The sequence below is a fragment of the Pagrus pagrus genome (assembly GCF_965226575.1).
Source record: "Pagrus pagrus genome assembly, chromosome: 23".
In the NCBI taxonomy this organism is placed as follows: domain Eukaryota; kingdom Metazoa; phylum Chordata; class Actinopteri; order Spariformes; family Sparidae; genus Pagrus; species Pagrus pagrus.
Window position 1 is genome coordinate 12,026,963 of NC_140205.1, and position 26,311 is coordinate 12,053,273.

Sequence of the window (26,311 nt, forward strand, 5' to 3'; positions counted from 1 at the left end):
GAAACAGCTGGTTTACATGCAGAGTGGTCAATTAAAGCCTGCAGAATGATTGTGGTTTCTCATCTTTGCCCCGGGGAACAGGTTTTCTACATAAGCATTAAACACACCTCTCTTGCCACAAAGGAAGCTAAAATATCACAAGCAAACTCTCTCTCTCTCACACACACATCCACAAAATTTGCTCAAAAACACACTACACAGCAGCATCTCTTTGTGGTTTCTGAAAACACAGCTGCAGCAGAAAGACAGGGAGAGGGAGGGAGAAAGCAAGATGGTGCAAAAAAGGGAAAAAAGCAGAAAAACAAAAACAGCAACAAAAGGACAAGCAGGCAGATATGAAGTGGAAGAGTCGTACAGGCTGTAAACCGTCTTGGATTCTTACACAATGTGTTTTTCACCAGGCCAGGGATTTGGAGCGAGTGCTGACTCCTTTCCTCCTGTTGGCCGCTGACGTCACTGCGTTGCGATGACTTCTCTTATGAGACTCCAGGTACAGCTGACACAAACACAATTTAAAGAGAATTCAATACAGATACATGCTATTAAGTTGAGTTTCATTACATGGAGTTAAACTACAGGGATTGTATGGCTTTTTTTAGGATGAAATTCAAGCACTTTCAAGGTACTTAAACCAACAAATTCCAGACTCTCGCGGCCTATACCGTCACATTTAAATTGCAACTATGAATTAATTTGCAAAATATTGTTTGCAGAATTCCTTTAGTGTATCGTCACTTGGTTTATTTTACCAGCTGTTCATTTAAACTCTGACTGTATGTTGAAATCATGATTATTTAATCCTCAGTTCATTTAGATGCCAGGAAACAACAAAACAACATTATTGTTTTATGTCAAATATTAAACTATTTTTGATTAACATGAGTGATTGTGTAGATGTAACACCAGATTATCTTGAAAATAAAGCATTATTTATGATTTTTTTCAAACTAAAGCATATTCCTATCCTTGAAAACATTTTAAACAGTTGAAATTAGGCATTTTCCAAACTTTCAAGGCTTTATCCAAACCCTGATACTAATAGTTAAGACTTCAACATAATGATGACACCTGATTATTATTAGGTGTACCGGGTGTCATTAACTAAGATTATTATCTTGATACCTGAGCTGCAATAAACAATCTTATTGATGAGTGATTAAATTCTCTGGCCTGTACAACATTATGAAAAAGTAAAAGAGTGACAAGCACTACATTCTCACATCTGTGGAGCTTGAAATAGAGAACATTCGAGTTTTTGCTTGACAAATTATGTTGTAACCTTTGTTTTAATTATTAAAATTGTTGCAGATTGCTTTTCTGTCAATTGACTAATAATTAAACGAGTTATCGGCCTGACACAGATTGTATTTTGGTATTGCAACAGCAACCCACACATCATTTATTACTCTATATCTCTCATTTATAATTTATTACAGACTGTGATTGTGTCACTTTGGATGTGTGCATTCCTCATAGTTTTAAATCTGTAGTTAACAAAAAAACATTTCTCTGAATGGTGGATCTGCTGTGGCTCATTAACCACAATATGTATCAACATTAGACTGCAAGATTTTGCAATCAAAGTCTTTTCAGACAATTGTGGCGCAGACAATCACGTATTAGAGCAGCATCTGTAATACTGAATTTATGAGGGTGGAATTTCTCAGGCATCAGGAAATGATTGCTTAGCTTGATCAATGACAGTTCACTTAAGTAGTCTTCATGAGGGCAGACTGTGATGATGATTATCTTACGCACCACAAGTGATTGTGGATCATTTCAGTCTACTTTTTGTTCCTGATTGAGAGAGTTGCAAAAATGTGAAAAGCTTTTTCTTTTAAGAGTAGTAGTTAAGAAGCAGCATTAAAAATCTAAAAGAGCAACAATTAGTTGATCAAAGGAAGATTAATTACCAATGATTTTTGATAATTTTATTTAAGCCATTTTTCAAGGAAATATGTCAAACATTTGCTTGCTCCAGCTGCTTTTATGCAAAGACTTGCTGCTTTTAATTGTCATTTATGATAGTGAATGAAGAGTCTTTGGGTTTTAGACTATTAGTATTTTTCACAATTTTCATATTTTAAAGACTTAATGATTAAACACTGAAATTCTCAGCAGATTCATCGATAATAAAAATATTCATTAGTTGCAGCCCTAGAATTAATACCTTCTTGGCAAAGGCCCGTCCACACTGGTCGCAGGCATGGAGGGAGAAATTCTTGGTCACTCTGACTTCAGTGGACGTCGACCCTGTGCTGCTGCCCTCTGGCTGGGCGTCGTGCCGTCGGGTGTGTGGCGAGCTGGCGGAGGAGGAGTTGCGTTGGTGTGTGTGTTTCTCACTGCGGCGGGTCAGTGGGGGGCTGATGGGCCGATGCTGGTGGATCTGCTGTCTCTCCTGCTTGCGGGTGACAGGAGGGGATGGCGTGAACGCTGGCGATGCGACGTCCTGCTGTTTCCGAGTGATTGGGGCAGGTGGCGGGGCGGAGGAAGAGGAGGACGAGGAGTTGGAAGAGGCTGAGGTGGTGCTTGGGGGAGCTGTGGAGCACTCTTGCTTGCGAGTGACCGGGGGTGAAGGGGAAGAAGATGGGGGTGCAGAAGCGGGACGTCCGTTCACTTCCTCTTTGACGTTGCTGCTGGTCCTCTTGTTCGGAGTGGAGCTGCTGAGGACGACCTCGGCGAGCCGCTTCACCGCCCTGCTCTCCAGTTTGGGCATGATTTTGGCGAGGTATGCGGATGACTTCTTGTGGACCACAGTAACGTGGCGCAGGACGTCACGTTTGCGACGTGACTCGTAGCGACAGAGAGGGCAGCGGTAGAACTTAATGAAGATGTCGTTGCCATCTGTGTGTAGCTCGATGTGCTTTGTTAAGTTCTGCCGTGAGCTGAACTGTCGCTTGCACAGTTTGCAGAAGAGCTGCTTGAAGTCGAAACCCACCGACAGTTTGGTCATTCTTGAAGACCCGCCAGTGCTACATGTGTTGCCTCCGCGCGAGGATGATGAAGATAGCACTGGTGTCATCTTTGGGCTCGATGGGGCCTCCTCCTCCTTCACCTTCAGGGCGTTTTGTCCCACAGGAACAACTTTAGCTGTCCCAGTGCTGTCACTAGGCGATGGAGCCGGACTGCTATCGATGTCGTCCTCATTGTCATTGTCATTGTCATTGTCGTCGTCATCGTTATCTGAAGGTTCTACTGCTTCTTCTTTCACTCGGATATTGTTGCTTGGGTTAGCTTGGACTAAATTGGCGCTGCTACTGTTCGGAGTGGGTGCTGTAGTAGAGGAGTTGGACGTCGTACCAGGTCGGTTACTTTTGATGCTGTATATTTTGTGGACAATACGCATGTGTCTCTTCAACATGAGCTGAAACACACAGAGAAAAATACAGATTCAAAACATGATTAGATTTTCTTTTATGCTTGGTTAAAAATGTTCACAAAGGCTCTCAATAAAAGGAGAATATTAATTAAATATGAGTGACTACCTTGAATTGCTATATCATGCCATAAATTGGACATGAAATGACCTATACCGTGACATGAAATTTTGGTCATATCACACAGCCCTTCACCACCCACAAGAACCAAATAAATCAAAAGTTAAAAGAAAAGAAAAAGGCTGCCAAACACACCTGTGAGCTGTAGTTCCTCTTGCAGAGCGTGCAGCGACATGAGGCCGGGTTCGCCTGCGGAGAGGCAGGGGCTGGGGCTGGGGCTGGGGCTGGGGTTGGGGCTGGGACCGGACTCTGAGGTTTGGGCTGGTTTTGGTTTGAAGGCGTTGTCTTAGTGTTCACGGGGGTGGACTTGGAGGAGTTCTGGCCACGTGTTGGAGAGGTGCTGTTGCTCTTCCTGGGGGGTGTGACCTCAAGAGAGAAGGGCTGACCGGGCCGCGAGGCAATGCTGGGTGTGATGGTGTCACGACGAAGGCCGCGATGGACCTCGTCGAAATGACGGCGTACGTTGGCTTTAGTGGCGAAGGTTTTGAGGCACACTGGGCAGGATTTTCCGGTTGGTGTGCTGAGAGTCCTTGGTCGACCTTCAGTGACAACAGAAACAAATATTATTTCATGTTTTCTTAACAAAAAAGCTACAGTTGTTTTTTTCCTTGTTTCAAATTGTCATGTGTTTGATATACCTTTCACCATAGAGAGCAGGCTTGTGGGAACTGTACGAGTCTCTGTGAACTTTCGGAGCTCTTCCAGTTTGGTTTGGTGCATTTTGCGACAGTGACGCCTGATGCTGCGGCGTGAGTTAAAGTCCTGACCGCACAGACAACAGGAAATTGTCACGTCCTCAACCTGAACATGAGGGAGAAAACAAAGAAGATGGAGATCGACTGAGTATGATAAACAATGTGGAAAATTTATCATCAAGCACGTAAAAAAGCAACAGGTCTGAGTAATGACAGGTATCTATAAAATAATTTTAAAGATGTACTGAACATGACATTCACTCTGAGCAAACCCCACTTTGTGGCCACCTACCCCACTAGTGGACCCCTCGTCTTCATGCGGTGGTGGCTCATCTTTAGACTCCTCCTCAGCCTCCCATCTCCTCTGTCCCTGATTAGGTCCCGGGCTGCTGTGGCTCTCCGGCTGGCTCTGCTGGTTGTTGTCCACACCCTCCACTGGTTCTCCCTCCCAGGCTACAGGACTCTCTCTGGCACTGTGAAGAACATTGACTTAAAACAGTCAGAGACAAGGGAAGACGAGAAGACGGAGTAGCCTAAAAGACCATCACATCATGAGGGTCTTAGACAACCTACAATAATATAGTATTCCTCTACCACCTACCTGGGTGTGTGTGATGGATATCTAGCCAGTTCCTCCTCAGTGGTGAGGTACTGGAACACGGCCTTATTAGTGGTCTGAATGGGCTCCAAGCGGACAACGCAGTCAGGCCGGTCAGGTCTGGGATATATGGCGTCCAGTAAATCCTTCATGGCTAGACTTTGTCTTTCATCACCTGATGAACCAAGAAAAGAACAATTCAACAAAGTTCAAATATATACATTTATTTTATATAAGAATTATAGTAACTAATGGAAATTAACTTTAGTCCTATATTATGTATCGTTTAAAACAAAAGAGTTTCTGACCAATGCCAGTCGCTACTGCTACTTCTGTGGCTGCTAAGAAATTCAATAATTCTAAAACAGGCAAATTCAACCTTAACATTTGGATACTTGAATTTCCCAAGCCCTCTGAACTACCCACACTTAGTGCAGTGTTTCAAAGTGGAAGGAGCTCTAGTTCTGGTCTGCAGCTACCAGCATAGTAAGAAAACATACGATGCAGCTTATATTCACAACATTAGCTCATGTTTTCTTGCTGATGCAACATTACAGATGTGAGCTTGCCACCAAATTGTAATTAGTTGTTTTTTTGTGCCTTGTCTTACTAGCGGTTTATTAATAATATTTTATATGGGAATGAAGAACAGACTTGTCTAGTCAGAATAGTCAGAAAAGCATGCTGGCTTGCACACTTCAAAATGTGACCAGACACAGTGGGGCATCCTGGTATTTTTGGCATACTGTATTTACTATACTATGTATTGGGGACATACTAAATCTTTTTCTGGTATACTAAAAAGTATGGTCAGATGGGTACTGAAACTCACTGTGATTGCCTTGATATTAGTAAATGGAAGGATAGGTGGACCATGATCATAACGTATTAACATTCATTCATCTGAAGTCATCATCTGACATATGGAAGTGTGTCCTGACGGTTAGCAAAATCATGCTACTAACAACACAACTCGACTCTTAGTTGGCAAAACAAGTACATAAGCGTTGTGTCCTCTTAAAATGTGTTCGAGCAAGACACTGAACTCCAGGCTGCCTACTTCTTGTGGCAAATTGTGCATGGGCAACAGATAAAAGCCCAAACATCTTAATAAAGACATCATCTCGTAGAGGCCAGTCGCCCCTCCCCTTCAATTTTCTTTTGTGTTACCAGACAAATTTAAAAGCCCACAAAGAAGCCAAAATGGAAAAACACTTAAATTGGTCAGAAAGTGGATGGGTTTGTGTCACTATGTGCTGGAAAGATGAGGGTCTAGGGCTATTAAACATTTTCTGTTGGTGCACTTTTGGTTTGCCACTTATTTTTATTTCACTGAGCTTCCTTTTTACTGAATACAAAAAGTTTGCCTCTCAAAAGCAAAAAAAGATTCCTTTTTAGAAAACGAGCAAGTCTTTCATAAAAATCCTTTACAACAGGAGTTAAAAGGATGATTTAAAGAGAAGAACTGAATTTCTAGACACTTTAAAAATGGACTACAAATCAGGACTGGAGACTGTATCAGCCCGCTGTCAGAGCTGGATGATGAAAAGTTGAGTGTTTCTAAGAAAACCATTTTGTTTATCCAGTAAGCACAAATTAATATCCAGCAGCTCGATGGTAAAAAACAGACACCAATTAAGTCATTTATCAAAATATAAAAACAACACACTTTCAGCACAGCAACGCACTCTTGATTGAGAAAAATTAAGCCACTGGTGCAGGGAACAACTCCATTAAGACTAGAAACAGATGAAAAGAAGGGTGTGAATAAACAAACTTCTTTTTTACAACGTCGATCATTACAGTGGATAAAAGTGAGGAAAATATAATTGACCGTTTGTGTTGAGATTGATTTCTCTTTTAGGAGGAGATGAGAAGAGAGTTGGGTAACAGAGAAATTACTTGAAGAGTCTCCTAGGCTTCATCCTTTCCCTCAGTCTCATACCACTTCTAAGCAGCAAAGAATAGAGACACGCATACACACTGTGAATAATGAGAAGTAGATAAAACACAAATGCTGCGAGATCAAAGTCAATTTCTTTAGTGATATGAAAGGAGAGCCAAGGAGAAACTGCACTTCGAGTATGAGTAGTGATTGATGGATTGGGCATGTTACAATGTGCATGTGAGTGTGTGTAAATGTGTTCATAACAGACTGAAACGGCACTGTGTGCAGTCAGAGGCGATAAGAGGAGAATAATGAGTAGGAGACAGATGGTGTGGAAGCAAGAGAAGAAACCTTGGAGTGTCAGAATGTGAAAGCAAACCGCCGAGAAGCCTTAGGAGGTGTTGAGGTAATCAATGATTCTGTGCATAGGTTTGTGTGTTAACAAAACTCAGTGTGCACAGGTGCCTAGCTGGAGTCAGTCTGATCCAAGGGAGTCTCGGTTTGTCTGTCTGATCTGTACAAGTTTGCGTTTGCATGTCAGCATGTACAAAACCTTGGACCCTGGCTCTCAGAGTCTGAGTTTACCTGTTCTGCCTATTGATTTTATTACTGAGTTTATGTGGAATTTTTTTTTTAATCTTTATGTTTTTGTTCAACTTTGATTTTCGGACTTTGAGAGCTCAGCTGAGTTTATAAATGTGTTATTCAGCATTTCAGATTTGTTTACATGTGTGCATGTGTCATGTCGCTCACCGTCGGGCTCAGGCAGTCGTGATAGGCAGTAGTACTCTTTGTGTGTGATGAGGTTGGGCAGGCCTCTGAACAGACTGCGGCACAGTTTACACTCGAAGATGGTGTCCACCTCCCTCAGCAGCATGTGCTTCAGCTGGCTGGTACCTGCAAGACAAGGAAAGGAAGTGAGGATTACTAACAGTGATTTAGGGAGAACTATAAAGACATTTACCATGTACATGCAGCAACAGACTCCTAATCATGGTAGTGTTAGAAAAAGAGAAAGGACGCACTTTTCCAAAGCTGATAAATTCTATTCTGTATAAATGGCCTGTGCTCATCCCAATGAAGAGCTCATTGGCCTTTCAGAGGACGTAGATAATGGTGGCCTTCATACTGAGTGCTACTTTCGCGTCACTGCTGTCATCTTCTTTTAATTTTTTTTCAGTCAACAGCAGCTGACTCGTGTTCAACTTCACTGCAATTGGTCCATACGGAAGTATTCAGCGCTTCGTTGGATATGTGACTCATGCTTTACACAAAAAGTCCATCTCCTCGGCCTCAGTTTAAGTAGCATGCATGTTACGCTCTGACGGACATTTTACTTACACGTGTTGGCATGCACATGTGCACACAGCCAACACACATTCATGCTAAATCACTGACGAAACACTGCTCTGGTGACTCATACAGATGTCAGTACCTGTGCTACTTGCTGTCACACACACGCAAACACACATTGTGTCCTCTCACATGTCACTATCCTCTGGTGAATTGTGTGTCCTTGCCATCTATTGCTCTTTTGCCTCTGGCTCAATGAAGATGCAATCGTAGTGTGTTGTAGCATGATCATGTACCACAACAGCAGGGGATAACTATGCTGACCCACAACATGACGGCCCTGCCTGAGAGCAGTGCCTACCACGGGCATTCTCAACGCTTAAAGAAGCTTTGGTCGTCAGGCTTAACTCCACATGTGGTGTGTAAAGGCAACAAGAGAGGAAGCAGCTATTTAAAAACTTCCACTTTGCATACTTTGAAAGCTGTAGTTTAAGGAAATGGAGCTATTTAAGCTAGTCTGATGCTGTGTTAATGCAAAGCAAGTATTTCCTACTTCTGTTTTACATTTCATTCATTGTGAATCCACTAGACATGGAAGTGCTAAAGTGATGGACTGCTGGAGACAGACTGCTAACATTATTCTCAAATATAAATTGGTCTGAATCAAATACATTCTTCTTCTTTTTCTTGGTGGTTCAGTTTTAAATATTGGGATAAAGACGCACAGATGCAAAAAAACACTAAACACTACATGCAGACACAAACCTGAACGGAAGCATTCAATGATCTGCTGAATCCCAGACTTGGAGGTCTGCAGAGGCTGCTGGAGCAGAGGAGGATCTCCTGGCTCCACACATACACCTAGAGAGAGAGAGAGAGAGAGAGAGAGATTGCATTTTATCAAAGCGAGCAAATAATTACAAGAGAGCATGAAAGTCTTAGAGAAGTCACCCGTCACCTGGGAATTCTGGGGCTCTGGTAAGACAAAAAGTATATAAAAGTTTGCTTAAAGGGTACACACAGTGAGACAATGAGGTCTGTATGGGGCAGTGATTCACTCTGACCTCATTACCTCCTTGCACACATGCAGTAAAGGCTGACTATGAGAAAGCAGGTCATCTTTCTCCTCCCTCCAATTTCAGTATATCATTAAATATATCCCTCAGTCCTTAGTATTATCAAAAGATGTAACAAGAAAGGAAATACGCAGCACAGTTGTTACAGTTACTCATTCAGTCTTACAGTGATGCTCTTCAGACAACTACAGCTCGAGTGGGACTGTTGGCAAACATGCAGTGGAGGGGCAGAGGCATGCTGATGACAAATTTTTGTTCTCAGTCTGACGCTGTTCAGAGCCAGAGCAGCATCTGATACTTCAGCTTGGATGTCGCACGGTGCCACTTTATCAGCAGAAGCAGGAATGTGACCCGAGGAAATGTATTGATGTGTATTGGAAAATGTTTTTGCCTTTGCTCAATCTCAATCACGCAGGAGTGCAGGGTCAGCTGGGAAACAGCAATTCTGATGCTGGTAGGGATTTTTATGTTTTGTTTGATTTACTGACCTACTTTTGTTACTTTATTACTTTTAATCGATCGATTGCAACAATGATACTGTAAGAAAAGTAAAGCAATCATTCTTCTCATTGCTAGTTGCATGCAAGCTTTGTTGATCACACTATTGAACACAATGTAACCATGCTAGTCAATAACAGCATGATGCAAATGTCTAAAAACAAAAAAAAAAGACCAGTGTAACACAATTTAGAAAAGAGATTTTTTCTTTTTCCTTTAACTGTGTGGAGTATTTTCTAATAAAGCAGGTTGGCTTGTGTCCTGCCAAATCTTTTTAACATTCCTGACTAAAATACTGCAGAGCACACACACCACAAAAGATTCTGCAGATATTGCACAACACAAAAGGTGCAAAACAAATATTTCTGCCCGCAAGAGAAAAACAGAAAAGAATCTTAACAAATATGCCTTTAGGGTGTCAGTTTTACTTATTGATCTAAAACAAACAATTTTGTTTTTCCTTTGTGTAAAACATGGCAGGAGCGGAGCTTTGGTTCCTACATTATTGATGAAAGGAGACAGTGTCTCCATGACCCACAATAGGCTACTCAGACTGCAGCTCAGTGAAGTGCCCTCATTCTAACTGCTTTCATGCATTGTTTGATTTCAACATCCATCAATACCATCTTAACTTTTCATACGAGCAGAGAGGGCCACAAAAACAGACCAATTACTCTACAGACGTTGTAATCACCTCAAATGCTTAAGTCTAATTTCTCACATCATATTGATGTGAAAGAAGGTGACGGCAAAATATCATTTTTTGCTGCAGCAAAAAGAGCCTTTTGTAAGATTGATGACTGAGACAAAGATCCAAATAAAACACTGTCAGTGTTTCCAGCTGTGACAGATGTCCACTGTTTTGCAGCACACACTTAAATTACAGCCCACAAACTACCATTTATGTTGAGCTAAGATGCACTCCTGTCAGTCAGAGAACAATGCTGCGTTTTGTTCATTCATAGCAACATATAAAGAAATGATTTTTGTCTGTTTTTACTTTTGTTCAGATAACAAGACTAGTAGCAGAGACATTGCATGTTAAAAGACATGTTGTCTCCACACTTCCTCCAAAGCACACACACAAGCACTCAAAACCATCATACAAAAAAAGAAAGAAAAAAGACCAGCAGACAGACTGACACCCCCAGAACGACATGAAGGAAAGAGTGCTAGAAACAGAGAGAGAAAGCGATGGAGATTATGTTTTAATGTGTGACAGAATGTGTTTCACTCGTACCCATCCCCCCACACCTCTCCGAGGCAGGCTACTATAATCCCAGCGGGGCAGGTCAGTGACCCGCCGACCTCCACCCCCTCGCTCCCTGCAAAAGGGTCAAAGATCAACCAATCAGGTTCGTCAGTCGAGGTAAACAGCTTCCTTTTACTATGAGTGGTGGAACTCCCTCCTTAGCAGCAGCAGTTAGAAATTAGCTCACAGTAGCAGGATTTTCACCTGAATCAAGACATGTACCATTGGTCTTTGAAGGAAGGAGGAAAACTACGGTGGAAGAAAAAGCAAAGGATCACAGCTGACCCAAAAGCAAAGAAAACAAACATGTCAGCAATCAGCAGAAAACATTACATCATCATAGCGCTAGACTTCAGGGCGCAGTAGTATATTTTATAACCCAATATCAAAAGTGTTTCTGTGGATGAAGTGGTTGCACCTCAGATAGCAATATTATCATTCATTTCAGTCATATCTCTCTGATCATCCTAGGCTTTTATTTTTCATTAGCCACATACCCAAAACTCCGAAGAGGTAAGCTTTCCAAAATCCTGCCAGAGATAGGATTGCTTGTGCAGCCATAAACAGAAAAGTTTCACTTTTATTCTAAGCCTAAGTCCATGTGCATCTTCTTTTAGCTAGTAACCAATTTCCTACTCAGTTAGTGGCCCGAGTCTGTTCACTCATCCCAAAGCTTATATAGTCGGAGTAAACATGACTTTCAAGCTCCATTTCTTCTGTTGGAACACATCATTTGATTTTGTTTGGAGTACACAGACAGCCATACCCCGATGCTCTGGCAGTGAAGCTACACAGGAGGCTGACAGACAGTTTTAGCCTGTGGGTGGATGAGTCAAAGCAACAGGATGTGCAGAAGGAAGAAAACTTTACCGACCTGTGTTATGAGCATGGCTGCCGGCGCTGGTCTGCTGGAACCGCTCTTCAGTCTGGCAGCTCTGGTCCCTGGTCTCAATGTGAGTTTCAGGCAGCAGAGGGGGAATGGGCTTCCATAGGGGCTTGGCCACAGACTGGGAACCAGAGTTGCCTTTTTCCTGAGCTATGGAAGTTTCCTCCTGGTCCAAGTTCTCTGAGAGCACCTCGGCTGAAGCAGAGGTCTGATCCGAGGATTGGACTCCTTCTTGGGGGTCCTCCTCTGGTGGTGGAGGCTGGGGGTCCGACTGGAGCTGGGCTTCCTCCACCTCTGCCTGACCACCACTCTGTGGAACCTAAACCAGAAAACCATGAAAACATGAGCTACAGAAAAAGGAGGATAAAACATATCCAAGTGGAAAAAGGACTCAAATTAAAACAACTATGTGTATGATTTTTGTGGCATTGTGGTACAACTGAAAAGTTATGCAAATAAAATCATGGTGCAATTATTTCAAAATATTTTTTTAATTTTGGGATGAGTCGTGACAAAAACGGTAATTTTTGCATTTCATTTTCACACAAAAAGAATTATAACAATGATGATGATGTGCTTCTGGGGTCTAGACAAACAGACATGTTCCCTTACATCTGGAGAGTGTCTGAAGCACCATAATGCTTCATTTATAATGGTAAGTTGTGACACATTTATTCATACAATAGTTAAACAAAACATAGATAATGTTTCTCTCTATGTGCTACTTTCAATCCAATAATCTCAGTGTCCCTGGGTCAAACATCTGGGTGGTGGGAGCAGCATGTAACGCTGTCTGACACCATGAATGCTCTCTTGATGCTACCACTGGATGGCACTAAAGTCAACATTCTGAAATTAATTCATGGTGAAAGAAAGACACTAACATTCTAGTTTACAAGACTTTAACTGGAGATCATTACCATGCAATAGACTGAAAATTTCCTTTATATATCCGTCTATCCTGCTGCTGAACCAAAATTAGTATGCTGCTAAATAAGATGGATCTGAGGATGTTATGATATGTTTCATGGTCATGATTGTTCAATGTGTCATATGCCTACTTTTTGTGTAAACTTCTTGAGCGGAGCTGCCTGAGGATGCAGAATGAATTTCAGTATAAATCAACAATAAAATCATATCATATCGTACTTCAATTTGTCAGGCAACGAAAGTATGACTTACTGACTACTACAAAGTAATGGAAACAAATACATAAAACACACACTAACACACAGACACATGCACAATGTTGATATTTCTATCGTCGTAAGGACCCTCGGTGACATTATGCTTTCCTTAGCCCCTAACCGCAACCTTAACCATCACAAATAAATGCCCTACCTTAACCCATACCTGAACCTACAACTATTTCTGACCTAAACCTTAAAATCAGGTCTGGACCGTCTAAAATGTCCTCACAATGCAGGTTTAAGTACATAGAAAGATAACAATACAAGCACACAGACACAATCTTATACATAAAACGTGACATTAAACAAATAAATGCTGGCTTAAATTCCACAGAGGAAAGAAAACCCATCACAAATAAAATTAGTTGCCATCCCCTGCTAAAAAAATGTTTGTCAGAATGAGGGGTCACAGCAGGTGAGCGAGAGAAAGAGAGTTTGAGTGTGTGTGTGTCTGTGATTGTGTGGCTTTCCTGTCTCCTGAGCGTCCAGAGATTTTGTACGGGGGGACATTAACCTTGTCGCACACTGCTACCCTTCAGCAGATAAGTGACTCCACACCGACCCATCACTGTGCGCACATTTGTCTGTGTGTGTAGCTGTGCCTCTTGACCAGACCTTCTTTCTCTCTAAATCCCCAATCTTTTCTCTTCTCCCACCCACCAATTTATCCTCATTTTCTCTCTGTCTGTGTCTGTCTCTCTCGCTCCTTGTGTCCCTGCCGCCCTTGAAGAGGGATAAATGACTCCCACCGTTCAGGCACATTACAGCACATCACCACAGGACAAGTGGGCCACTTGGACACTATGTCTCACACACACACACACACACACGGACACACAAACACACTCTGCATACCACGGCATAATCAAATGACCACAAAATAACTCAACAGTATGTTACACATGCTGAATGAAGCCATCTGTTCAATGCAAAACATATAACTCAACACAGCTAATGAAGGGAGGAGATGGGAGAAATAAATAAACAAAGTGGAGGCCATTTCATCTGAAATCTAACACATCTACAGGTGCATCTGAAAAAAATTTAATATCATGGAAAAGTTATTTTTTCTGTAATGTAATTCAAAAAGTGAAACTTTCATATATTCTAGATTGATTACACATAAAGTGAAATATTTTTTTGGTTTTCATTTTGAAGATTACACTTTACAGCTCATGAAAATCAAAACTCCAGTATCTCAAAATATTAGAATATTACATATTCGGTGCACCTGTATATATCTATGGCAAGTAAAGAAAGCATCAACATCTTGGCTGTCCAGTGCTAAGGTAAAATAAATATCAGAGAGCACCACCTTTCAGTTAGTATGAATATCAGTCAATTGTCAGCTCTTCATGGTTGATTTTTTCTTTTCATTGGGAAGCAGTGAGCAGGGAGCTGGATAAAGGGTCCTGATTAGAGTGGGTGGACTAGAATTCCCACTCACTTCTCAATAAAACTACTATGTGGACTAAAAAATAAAACAGACAGGTGAAACCTGGATGAAAGAGGGTGGATCGTCATTATGACTGATTCATTTTCTATAGTCATAAAAATAGGAATGATCCTGACATCAACGTCTTGTCTCATCTGTTATTAATGATCACATGACAGACTGTAATGATTTCTGAACAAAGCATTAAATGAGCACCCACTGTCTCTGTAGCACTTCCTAGAATATGAATACGTGAATTATTAACAATACAATGACTTTTATTGCATTGCCTAGTGTTTGGGCACAAACTGTTTCCCCCCTCATGCAGGTAAAGGCTGTGGCATTAACGAGTGCATACTGTCATTTCCTTAAGCACAGCAGAAAATGTTAGCAATGAATAAATAAACAAACAAACAAACAAACAAACAAACAAACAAACAAACAGGTACACGTTTCCATTTACATCTGGACTAAAACAAAATGTGAAAAGGGAGGACTAAATTTAATCCCCATCCAGGAAACTTGCTTGTTTTTCTGACAGTGAAGGGAAGAGACTGGACAATAACATCCAGACATAGTTGTGTTTTTTTTCCGTACCTGTCTGCGGTGACATTGGGAGCTCTTCCTCCCAGCTGACTTCTGGGCCTTCACCATGCTGCCAAGACTGGCCTGCGGCACCACACGTTCACTTCCAGCACACACCTGTAACCTGCAACAACACCCCACATTAGCCAGGGAAAGGCTTAGCATAACAAATTACAGAGGCTTCTGTTGTTACATTGTATTCATGTTAGCTTGAGTATGAATGTACACCTCATAGCCAGCTGTTACCAGCAAAAACAAAACTTGCATTGACTGTTCACTACATGTTCAAGCTGATTCATCATTGATACATAACATTACATAAAGTATGGCATCAATGATGTCCCACATAGATTCTTTTCAAGATTCAAAAGCAATGGAAATGTTAATCAATTCTTTTAACACTGTATTTTCATGTATCACAATGCAAAAAATATATACATATATACTTAAAAAATATATATAAAATATGTATACACTGTTTTAGTTTGTTATATTCTTACATCTACAAATAGACATACCGTATCATTTTAAACTAAATCAAAATTGAAAATTGCAAATAAATTAAACTAAAGTTAAAAGAACTGGCAAACTAAGTTCTATCATTGGATTTGACAACAAAACTCCACCTCTGTTGCCAAACTGTACACCCACAACACATTTCTGTGCAGAAAGCATGTATAATGCATTAGAAAACACACAGCAAACATAAGGACTTCATGTGTTTACTGGCTGTGGAGTGCTTAGAAACCACCAGGCGACGATCTAATTATAAAACAGCATTGAATATTTTAAGGTCACAGTAATGGTTTCCCACAATGCTAATTTGGCTGCTCATCATATTGCTGGCAGGACTATTAGACCCATGTTACCTGCAACATTACCCTGCATGAGGCATGCTATTCCTGTGCGCATATAAAATGAGTACACTGGCCTCTCTAACATAGGTTATGCTAATGGATACTGTATATATATACACACCTTCCCCGGAGCACCTTACACTGCTCAGAACACTGTTACTGTATGCATATGTGGATCTGGATTAAAAACATTTAATGACAAGTGTGTTTATGCAATAAGTGCTGCTGTAGTCAAAATACATATACATACACGTGTATTCAGTAAACAAAGCACTTCTACTGGGAACAGTCAGGAACCCGTCTCTGAAGTGCATACTGTGAGTTGGGAAATCCAGCTTAATTCTGATATAATACTCTGGTATGCATATTTTTGGTGCATTAGAGAATGTGTCAGGATGAATCTTTAGACTTGTTTTCATTATGCTGTAACCCAACTGGGCAATAAATAAGAGGTCCCTGGGAAAAACTCACAAATTTAATCTATGAACTGACATTTATTAAGGTAAATTGGAGCCTAAACTTTTAAAAAAATGTGAGCTTTATGAGATTATGTTTCATTTATATGACAACATCAATGCTGAGAAAAAGACATTTGTTGCTGCCCTCTAGTGGCGGTATAAGTTCAAACAGTTTGGTTCAACTCCGCCAAATGCACTTGACACCACACTTGTGCTCATTTCCACTGCTTCAAATACATGCTTCAGCTGCACTGTGGCATGCTGAACAGCCTCACTGTTTCCTCATTTGTTATCTTTTGTCATACCCACTAGCTACAGAAGACCAGCATTAGCTGTGACCAACATTAGCAAACAAATAAATGAATATAGTCTTGAAATTGACATTTATTGGTAATTTCTTCTTCAGTGGATACGTTTTAAGTGTCCAAAGAGTCAAATGGTGGACCAAAATGAACTTCAACTGAATAAAATATAAGAAAGGTAAAGCAATGTTCTTTAAATTAAAGATCAAGTCTCCACTAGGCCTGTGGCAAACATATATTTGTTACTTCTGTGATTTTATGGTAAACTATCAGTAACAATGAAATGCTATACTAAAAGCGAGAAATCATCACTGTGTCTTACAACTATGGGGAAACTTAAATTCAAAATAAATAGAAAATCTGACAGAAAAGAAGAAAATCTCTCTTCCAAGCTCTTGGTTTAAGAAAATGAGCTGCAACGCTTGAACAGTTAAGTTACACGACTGTGAAAAGTGTGTTGGTGACCTCAGATGCCTCCATCCTACATCCAAAGTCATATGCACAGGCACATCCCTAATTTGTAATTTCACTTAACCTCCAGCAGATGGAGACGAAGCTCGAACCTGGAATGTTTTTCTAGTTGAAAAGTTTTGTAGTCTGGAGAGGTCTCCAAACGACATAATGACCCAGAGCAACACTCAAGGGGCCACAGAGGGGTTGCCCTAACACAACGTACATCTTAATACAAAGGATGTGATTTGCTGTACTGTTTATCTGAGGCATGCACACTGATGGAGCTCTGCCTCCTCATTCAAGTAGCTGAAGCAGAGGAGCAGGTGAGCTGATTACAATTCAAAACAACAACTACACAACTTCACTCACTTCATTATCTGCCAGAACAATGTCAATACGAAGCTGTTGTGTACATGAAAAGACAAAGGTCAGACTGCTGTTATGGCCCTGTAATGGGAAATTAAAAATTGCTTGCGAGGTAACAGCTGTGTAAATCATGTTATCACACAGGTAGGATCCTGAACACAGAGGTATCACTCTGATTAGGAAGAGTTTCTGAATGGAACTAAAATCAGAAAAACACTTGTGCACCTGTTTGGTGCGCACTTAATCAGGACCGAACGAAAAAGCTGCACATCTGTTTCAGTGGAGTCACTTGAAGGACTTGACATAGCTTAAAATTGAGTGTGAAAAGACGTGGCTCAAAAATTTGAATCCATGACTAGATCTGATGTTTTAGTCAGAGTTCAACATGATTTTTAGTCATGGTGGCGAGGCAATTTGATCATGGCTGACAGTTACTACTGACGACTGCAAACATCACACAGCGAAAGCATCATAAAATAACACACAAAATGTCTATCAGGCTGGAACACAATAATTATGCATGATAATATTTGCAGTAAAAGCCAGGTGTAGACAATTTAAAATTTCAGATAGATATGAAAACACAGGCCTTTGCAGACCACAGTCACAGTCAAATACACTTAAAAAAATGTCCACAGTTATCCAAGTCCAACCACAGATTGTGAATAGATTTTCCCAGGTTGCAGTCAAAAATCAAACTTGTTCAACATAATACAAATGTGAGCTGACAGTTAATGGTGATGTGTCTGTTTTGCACACACAATCAGGATTATAATCCGACTTTAAACTGAATCGTGTGTTCCTGAATTAAAACGCTTTTCCAGACCTGTCACAGCTCTCCATTTTCTTTCAAATTCACATGAAACAATCTGCTTTTAATATGGAGGATGAACCAATTAAGAACTGTGTGATAACATGACAGCAGAGGCTACTGGCATGATGGAGCTGTCACTTGACAAACAAATACAACTGGTGTTGAGCCTCCATTGAAGGGAGTAGACGAGTGTAGTGGAATACAGTGCCTAATCAAATGTGGGTAATGGAAGCTGTTATTAACTTGTATCATGCTACATTAATTTAGCAGATATCCTATGCTACAAACCACAGTTGCCTCCAATTCAGTGTATACGGTGAAGACAGAGAGAGATGCTACAGGTGGACTATGATTTTTGGACTTTATTCTTGAACCATTTTTTGAGCAGTTTTGCCTTTGAAACTTAACTGTAATGAAGACACAATTAATTTCAAACAGAGCTATTAGATAAAAAATAATTCATATTCTAGCAAAATTAAGAGCAGGCATATTAATGCATTATGCACCTTCCCAGGTTCTATTTATACCAGGGAGGGAGATTAACACTAGCCATCAACTATAATGGGAAATTAGGACTTTGACCGGAAAGTCTGTCTACCTTACTGACGACTGCAGCAACCTCATTTAAAGGTTGTATTGCTTCATTTAAAAATAAATAGAGTTAATTTTAGTTGATGCAATACTTAAAGGTGATGATACATTTCAAACTAAAGGTTAAATCACCTCTCAACATTGGCCTTAGCTGTGAGTGTGAGCTTGAGTGAAATTGGCGCTCAATTATGTGTTAGCTTGTTAGCTCTGTGGCCCCTAATGACCTGTTGAAGCTGTTTCTCAGCATTTCACCTCATGCATGCTGGGGAACACTCTAGCACCCTGTCATCCTGAATAGGAGCAAGTGGGTACAGGGAATATATATGGATCAGAAAATTCTGACAAAAGGACACTTGGAAGATGAAAAACTACTCATAAAAACCTCTAAGCATTAGGGAGCGTCTAATGGAAACAGAGCTTTTACAGAAGTCAATGGGCCTCATGCAAGACCGTTTTTGTATTCTTATCATAAACCTCTCTTATTTTTTTCTGTGAGGTTTGCACCTTTAACTGCACAAACTTGAATGTCACCTGTTCAGGAGGTGGTGAGCATTTGTGAAGTTTGATCATTAGCATAATCAAAAATGTCACCCATGAGTAGAAAGCTGAAACTTCACCCTACAAGCTGCAAGTTAGCTGCAAGTTAGCTGCTGTCGGAAAAAGGCAGAAATATAACAAATTTAGCAGTTCCAGTCGTCTTATTAGAAGAAAGTATTAACAGTACAGCTGTCGAAAACATAGGAGTTGGTAATCTGATAATTCTAGGTAATGATCGATCCTCAAGGCGTCCAGAATCTACTTTTCTGTTAAATCATAAAGACCATGGTATGTAATGTCCTCTTCCTTCTGTTCCCAGATGAGATCTGCCTCACATGAACAAACAATTAAAGTGATGTAGCCAACTAGACGGCTATACTGATTGAACGAATTACTTCACATGGGTGAGTGGGTGAGGTTGAGTAATGCATTGTAAATAATGCAAAGTGAGATACAGCTAACAGCATGAAGCTTGCAGCAGAACTGTATTCCCCCTCTGTCTGAAACGCTGTTTTAGCTCCTGTCGCTTTAAGGCCCCCCACCCTAATGTCCAGTCTCCTGTGACTGGTCAACTTACACATGCCTGACCCAGCACCACTAACAACAACAAAGCAGTTAGATTAAATCAATTCTTAAGTGCCAAACTACCTGCTAGGCAAAAATTAGGAAAAAAGAGTTAAAGACAGGACTACTGACGAGGCATTTCAGGCACTTCAGGAGTATTTTCTGCGGGAGAGAGGAGCTTCCATGGGTGCCGACTTTGACCTTTTTAACTTTCAAGACCTTTTACACGCACAAGAACCTGTAACACACTGAAGGAAAGGGAAAATGAAAAAGCATAATAGGCCTCCTTTAAAAAATGCAAATGCAGAAATTCATTGACTTTTTCAAGTCCGGCTATATTCTACAGTACATTTAAAAATTTAGAAAAGAGATCGCAATTTAGACTGTAAATCGTTATTGTGGCTACATAGATCATGACATTATTTTCTGGATAAATCCCCCACCCCTACTGCCAACAAGGCAGCACTTTAAAGGGAAGGTCATAAAGAGGGAATGGCTCAGACTACATGAAGCTCTGCTAAAAACGGCTTTATAAAGAAAAATGCTCCACGACTAGTATTTGACAATCACGGATATATTCAGCAGGAGAGTATCATATCCTACAGGAGTTGATTTACACTGTCAGGTGCAACAGAGGATGATAATGCAAAGTGATAAAGAATGCATAAGGAAATCTGAGGCTGCTGTCGGAGTGAATTTTCCTGCTCTACTGAAATATCCTAATAAAAAATAACAAATCCTAAAACCTCTCAGAAAATCACATAATATAGTGAACAAAATTAATTTCAGCTACATATTTAAACTTGTGACTAAAGTCATCTGTGTTCAGGCATTATAATTCTTACTCAAAGCATATACCATATGTACTCGACTTATATGACAGATCTGGGCTAAGTACGAAGAAAACTGAATGCCACATATTCACTTCAATCACCATTTAAGAACAAATCTGTTCGTACGAGTGGTTCTGAGGCCTGAGATATGTCTGTAACAATCACAGTAAGAAATGTTACTTTACTGCCTTCATTTACATCTACAGCTCCATTTTATATGGTAATCAACAGCTAGGTTCGTCTTGGGATTTAGATTCTCATTTGAGTGTGCCATGGCACTCAGAAGGTTGCAAATCCCAACCGAAGACCAACAGCAACATAATTACTTTGTTGAGAAGTGTTTCATAAAAACCTGACAAGCAGCAGTCTGCCGGTGCTGACCGAGGCTTAAAAACCCCAGCGTGGACAACCATCTGAGAACACATACAACAACACTCGCTTCTGAAGAGGCTTTATGTACTCCATTTACACTCACACTCCACAAAAGCTTCATACTCATGCTCATAATGTCGACAGATAACAGATTCAGGTTTTATTCCATTTCTTTGCAAATGTCAAGTTATTCTAAATATCAAACTCTGCCAAAGTCTTATCTGCTCCAAACGTCAACGTACTAATGTTAAGGCATTAAATATTTGTAAAGCAGTGCTGATTGGTGTCCTGTCCACACAACAACTAAAGAAGAAAGGATATTGTTCTGGATGTCCCATGATGTTCTGTGGAAGTGTGAGAAAATTATTCCTTTCTCTACACAAGCTGAAAGACCAATTTCAAAAGATCAATGGGGAAAAAACAGATTTGAAAATAGCATTTTCTTCTTTCCTCCTCAGCATATTACTTGATAAACAACTGCTGCTGATGATGGTAACACTTGAAAAATGGCTAATACTGCATAAAAAAGATGAAGAAAATGAGCCTTTGTTGGAAATGAATGGGTGAGATGTGACAGAAATGCCTGAGGCACTTTGAAAAAAAATATCTGTGACTGACAATCCAAAGAATGTATCATTTAAACTCAGAAAATAATGCATTAACTTCTCCTGCTATACACAGTCATAAGCATGAACAAATCTCCTGCTACCTGGTTACTCACCCAGCTTCAAGACTCACTCCATCAGCAGCCATTCAACTAAATCTATCATTTCCAAATGTAAAAAACTTTATATTTTTAACTTAACTTTTTTTTTAAAGTTTATATTTACACATTAACTGTTCTGACCAAAAATGCAACATCCTTTGCTTAATATTTCAAAAATACACCTGACAATATATCCTCCAGTGTTACAAGCAATTATGTTTACAGTTTTATATTCAGTGATAATCCATAATGAAATCAATTTGCCTGTGTTAAATTTGTCATTTGCCTTTCCAGAGGCAACAAATCAGGTAAATCCATGTCAGAAGAGCAAAACTTCCTCTCATGTTTCATCTTGTACAAGTGTGCATGTTTATACTGTATGATGTATGTATGCATTTAAATGTTTATGTGGCTCTCGAGCCAATAGATGTGGGCCTGCAATCCAATCACCACTGCTTTCTCTGTTATTTCCGATGGCTGTGTAGAGGCGATCTGACAGGACTTCCTCCTAATGGAGGGACTCTACACTCACTGACATGATGCTGACTGCTTGCAGACAAACCAGCCACACCACCTGACCACAAGATAGGAAGGGAACAGTGATGTGGCCTATCAACGGAGTTTCCCTGTAGGGTTAGGCGATGTCTACCAAACTGGGGTATGATGACGTCCACAGTGAAACATCAAGACAGATGATGATGTTGTTGTTGTTTCTTTGGAGCCTCGATGGGGTTAACCAGTAGCGCAACCCATTGAAGGCTTATGCGCAGAAATGGAAAGTAACAAAGTACGAATACTTCGTTTTTCCAGGTATCTGCACTTTACTTGAGTATTTATTTTTCTGACAACTTTACTTTTACTCCCTACATTTTAACACAAATATCTAAACATTGTACTGCTTACATTGTCTTAACAGGCTTGTTAGTTTAGTTCTAATGCATTTGAGGGGAATGTTAAATTATTTTAATTTGGATCACTGCACACCACCTTCTCAACATCACAAAACTGATTTCAACCTATCAGTGCATATCAAACATTGCAGGCACAGCGAGACGGAAACAGACAGAGAGGGAGACTCGAATGGAGAAAAGGCGCAAAAGTAACTAAAGCAGCGACACAGATGACATGAAGTTCAATTAGCTATGCACAGAAATGGCCTGTAAAAATGTCCTTCAGAGGGAAACTTTTTACTTTTATACTTTGAGTACATTTCAGAGCCTGTGCTTTCTTACTTTTACTTGAGTGAAGAAGTTGAATCAGAACTTCTACTTTAACCACTCATTTTTTTACACAAGTATCTGTACTTCTACTTGGAAAGGATACGTGTAGTGTTGCCACCTCTGATTATACACGAGTAACTGCTATTTTCACTAACGGGATTTTACCAGCCAAACAGAAAATGTATTTTGTGTATGGCCGGTGTTAATTTCCGACCCTGTTTGTCTGTTTGGCAGGGTGCGCCTCCGTATTGACACCATCATCCATCAGCCCAGCACTACTCCTTTATGCTTAAAGATATTCCTTTTCTCTGAGGATTTTCTACACACAGTATGACTGAATGGTACAGTTTATGATCGGTGGCTTTTATTAACTGTGGTTCTAGAAATGTTGGCAATCCAGGATATGAAGCTGAGTGTCCCGTTGTCAACTTGGAATATTAAGTCATATTTGACAAAAATCACAATATGCATAAGTGGAAGTTGGACGTTGTGTATAATGTAACTGAACAGAATGCAATCATCATCTAACCCTACAGAGTGTTTCCAAGCACATGTAGGCGCAATCAAGAGTTTCACAAAGTGGTGAACCTTGTCCCATCCTTGCTTGTGAAGGATTCCCCTTTCATACCGAATCATGATACTATCACCTGTTACCAATTACCCTTTTCTGAACAGGTGTTTTTGGGAATTCCACAACTTTTACAGTCTTTTGTTGCTCCTGTCCCGACTTGTTTGTTCGAAACGTGTTACAGGAATCAATTCAGAATAAGCATATAACTGCACCAATCAATAAAACTGATAAGGTAAAACTTTGTACTTTTCCAAATATGTCAACAAGCAGTAGCAAGTTATCACATTTAGTTTTATTTGTTTTTCCACAGCGTCCCAACTTTTCTGGAATCAGATCTGTTCATAAAACAGATAGTACACGCATGTTCTAAAAACGTGTTACGCTACGAAGTACGCCACCAACATTCAACACAACTTTTAAAGTCTCAGAAAAAAAGTGAAGAGATTATGCTGTGTGGTGATGTAACATATCCAGACCTAATGTACCCTACAATGAGTACATACATAAAGTATATTCAATAAAATGACACCACAGCTTCTCTGTGCCCAGCAAAAAAAACAACCAAGGGGGAATTTCCAAACATTCATCTGATCCACTGACTGCATCATGTTTTCCAGAAGGTATAACTATCCCAGTTCTCTGTCATTCAAACAGCACTTGAAAATGTTAAATGCCCTTAATTTATCTGGCTGATATTTTCATATATAGTGTCCAATTGATCCTATGTGACAACATCAGTGAGCATGTGCTCGTGACCAGCCATGTGATCTTGCATACAAACAATTTGGTACTAAAAGTGAAAATATCACGCTACTTTATTATAGTAACGCCTAAACATTAATCACTGTGGCAACAAATCATTCTCATGAATTTCTTTGCAAATAGGGGAATACCCGGGGGCCCTCAAACACACAAACAAATTACACGTATATGCAGAGTTGGTGCCTACATGCACCCCCACGTTTCCAAGTTATAGAAATACTGCTCAGTCTCCCAAACGGCAAATTTCACTTTCTTCACAGATTTCACAGCCCGACAAAGTTATAGATTGAAAAATATAGTGTTTTAAGGGTCTGCAAAAAGCTCCACTTGTTTTCCTGTGACAACTTTCTTCAACCAATCAAACCGAAACAAACTCGATGGCAGGAAAACAGGTATCAAACAGTTTGATTTGGCGAAATTTGTAATTGGATCTTCAGAAGTGGATATGAAAGGGATTTCTGCACTGTGCATTGTGTAAGAGCTACAGCAGCAGAGTGTGGAAAGGGAGCACGGACACACATTTAAATAAATATAGCCATGGGAGATGCATAATGGGCATTTTCAGGGCAGGTGTGGATGTGCAGCCTATGATCTTTGAAATCAAGGCTCTGAAATCACACGTAAATGTATAATTAAACACTGTACATGGTGATGTCAACATGAGGCAAAAAAAGCAGCAATTCATGCGATATCCACAGAGCAGTACTTGACTGATCTTTTCCAAGTAACCAGAGCATGTTTGGTCACAATGGCCAGAAAGTAGGCCCTTGTTGACAGGTGGAGCTGTGCTGGAGACTCTGTGTTCACCGCTGACACAGTAGGACAACTATGTAGGTAAGGCTTGTGCGCTAACACTAACTGTTCAATGGGACCTAGAATTGTCTGACCGCTGCTTCCCGGCTTTCAGGTCATACGCCTAACTGGATAAGTAGTGTCGCTGACTTATCATCTAGCTGACTCTGATTTTCTGGAGATATCTTCATGTCAGTCTCTCTGTTTGCCTTTCTGACAGGTTACAAGTTAATGGGTTCGCTGAATGACTTGACTTGCACACTGGTTTGATGAGGTGACTCAGTGACTTAACACAGCAGTGCTACATCATTAAACCGACTGAATCACTCTGACATCACTGAACTGAAAGTTGCAGTCAACAGCCACTCTGGTAAAAAGAAAAAACAATGATACCTGGGGAAACGTTATCAGGGAAGAGAGCCAGCTAGTCTTGGCTGCTCTTCTAATAAGGAAAGACTAATCTCAGGTTGCTATAACCCAAAGCCTCATATAACGGAGGGCCAGTTGAGGCAGCCAAAAGACCTGCAAATGGGATGAATGTAAACAATAGTCTTTAATGTAAAGTACCTGAAATATGCAGGCCGATTCGGTCAACTTCAGGCTAATCTGTCTTTCCATTTTATTTTAGTTCCTTATAACCCACTTTGTTATCTACACTCATGTCCTAGTTACCCGTTCATATTCCTCCTCAAGGTTAGACTGGCCATCTCTACTGTGTCGGAGTTACTCAGGTAATGTGTTTTACATTTTAAGGGGGGTGGTGGGAATGTGCCAAATCTGAACTGATTAATTAACTTGACAATTCATGAACAGTAGAACCATCTCTACACCTGAACTCAGACAGAGCCACGTTCTTGTATACATAAGTTTCCAGTCAAACGATCATATACTAAACTAACAGCCACATGCAGGTCAGAAGTTGCACCAATGATCCAAACGCTCCACAGACTCGGGCCTTCTAGGGTGAATCTCTATTGCAACTGTAACAATACTTAATACACTACCTGACTGCAGCTTAGCCCCATAAAACATCTTTACACCAGTTATTTAGATTAATTTCAAAAAATAAAAAAAATCTATGTATTTGCACTATTTTAACAGTACAACTTATTGCAATATTTCCCATATTCATTTATTTTGCTCATATTACCTTTAAGTCTACTTTTATATCGTAATGCATTCCACAGACTACATTACATCATATCACTATTATCATATCA

At 40.3% G+C, this 26,311-nt stretch overlaps 1 protein-coding gene across 5 annotated transcripts in view; it reads right to left on the bottom strand.

Annotated features, from left to right (window-relative positions):
- Positions 1–26,311, bottom strand: part of znf800b (zinc finger protein 800b) — a 33,585-nt gene that overhangs the window by 3,222 nt on the left and 4,052 nt on the right. For 4 of the 5 annotated variants that reach the window (XM_084346521.1, XM_084346519.1, XM_084346522.1 and 1 more), the window contains 11 exons: positions 14,906–15,017; positions 12,745–12,774; positions 11,672–12,002; positions 8,737–8,832; positions 7,432–7,575; positions 4,794–4,965; positions 4,485–4,665; positions 4,136–4,298; positions 3,633–4,036; positions 2,171–3,364; positions 383–496 (listed from right to left, as the gene is read on the bottom strand). In XM_084346521.1, coding sequence (XP_084202647.1) covers positions 395–496; positions 2,171–3,364; positions 3,633–4,036; positions 4,136–4,298; positions 4,485–4,665; positions 4,794–4,965; positions 7,432–7,575; positions 8,737–8,832; positions 11,672–12,002; positions 12,745–12,774; positions 14,906–15,017 — 2,929 coding nt within the window. In that variant the 3' untranslated portion in view covers positions 383–394. The remainder of the gene's footprint in view (positions 1–382; positions 497–2,170; positions 3,365–3,632; positions 4,037–4,135; positions 4,299–4,484; positions 4,666–4,793; positions 4,966–7,431; positions 7,576–8,736; positions 8,833–11,671; positions 12,003–12,744; positions 12,775–14,905; positions 15,018–26,311) is intronic. The other variant, XM_084346520.1, reaches the window with a different exon arrangement.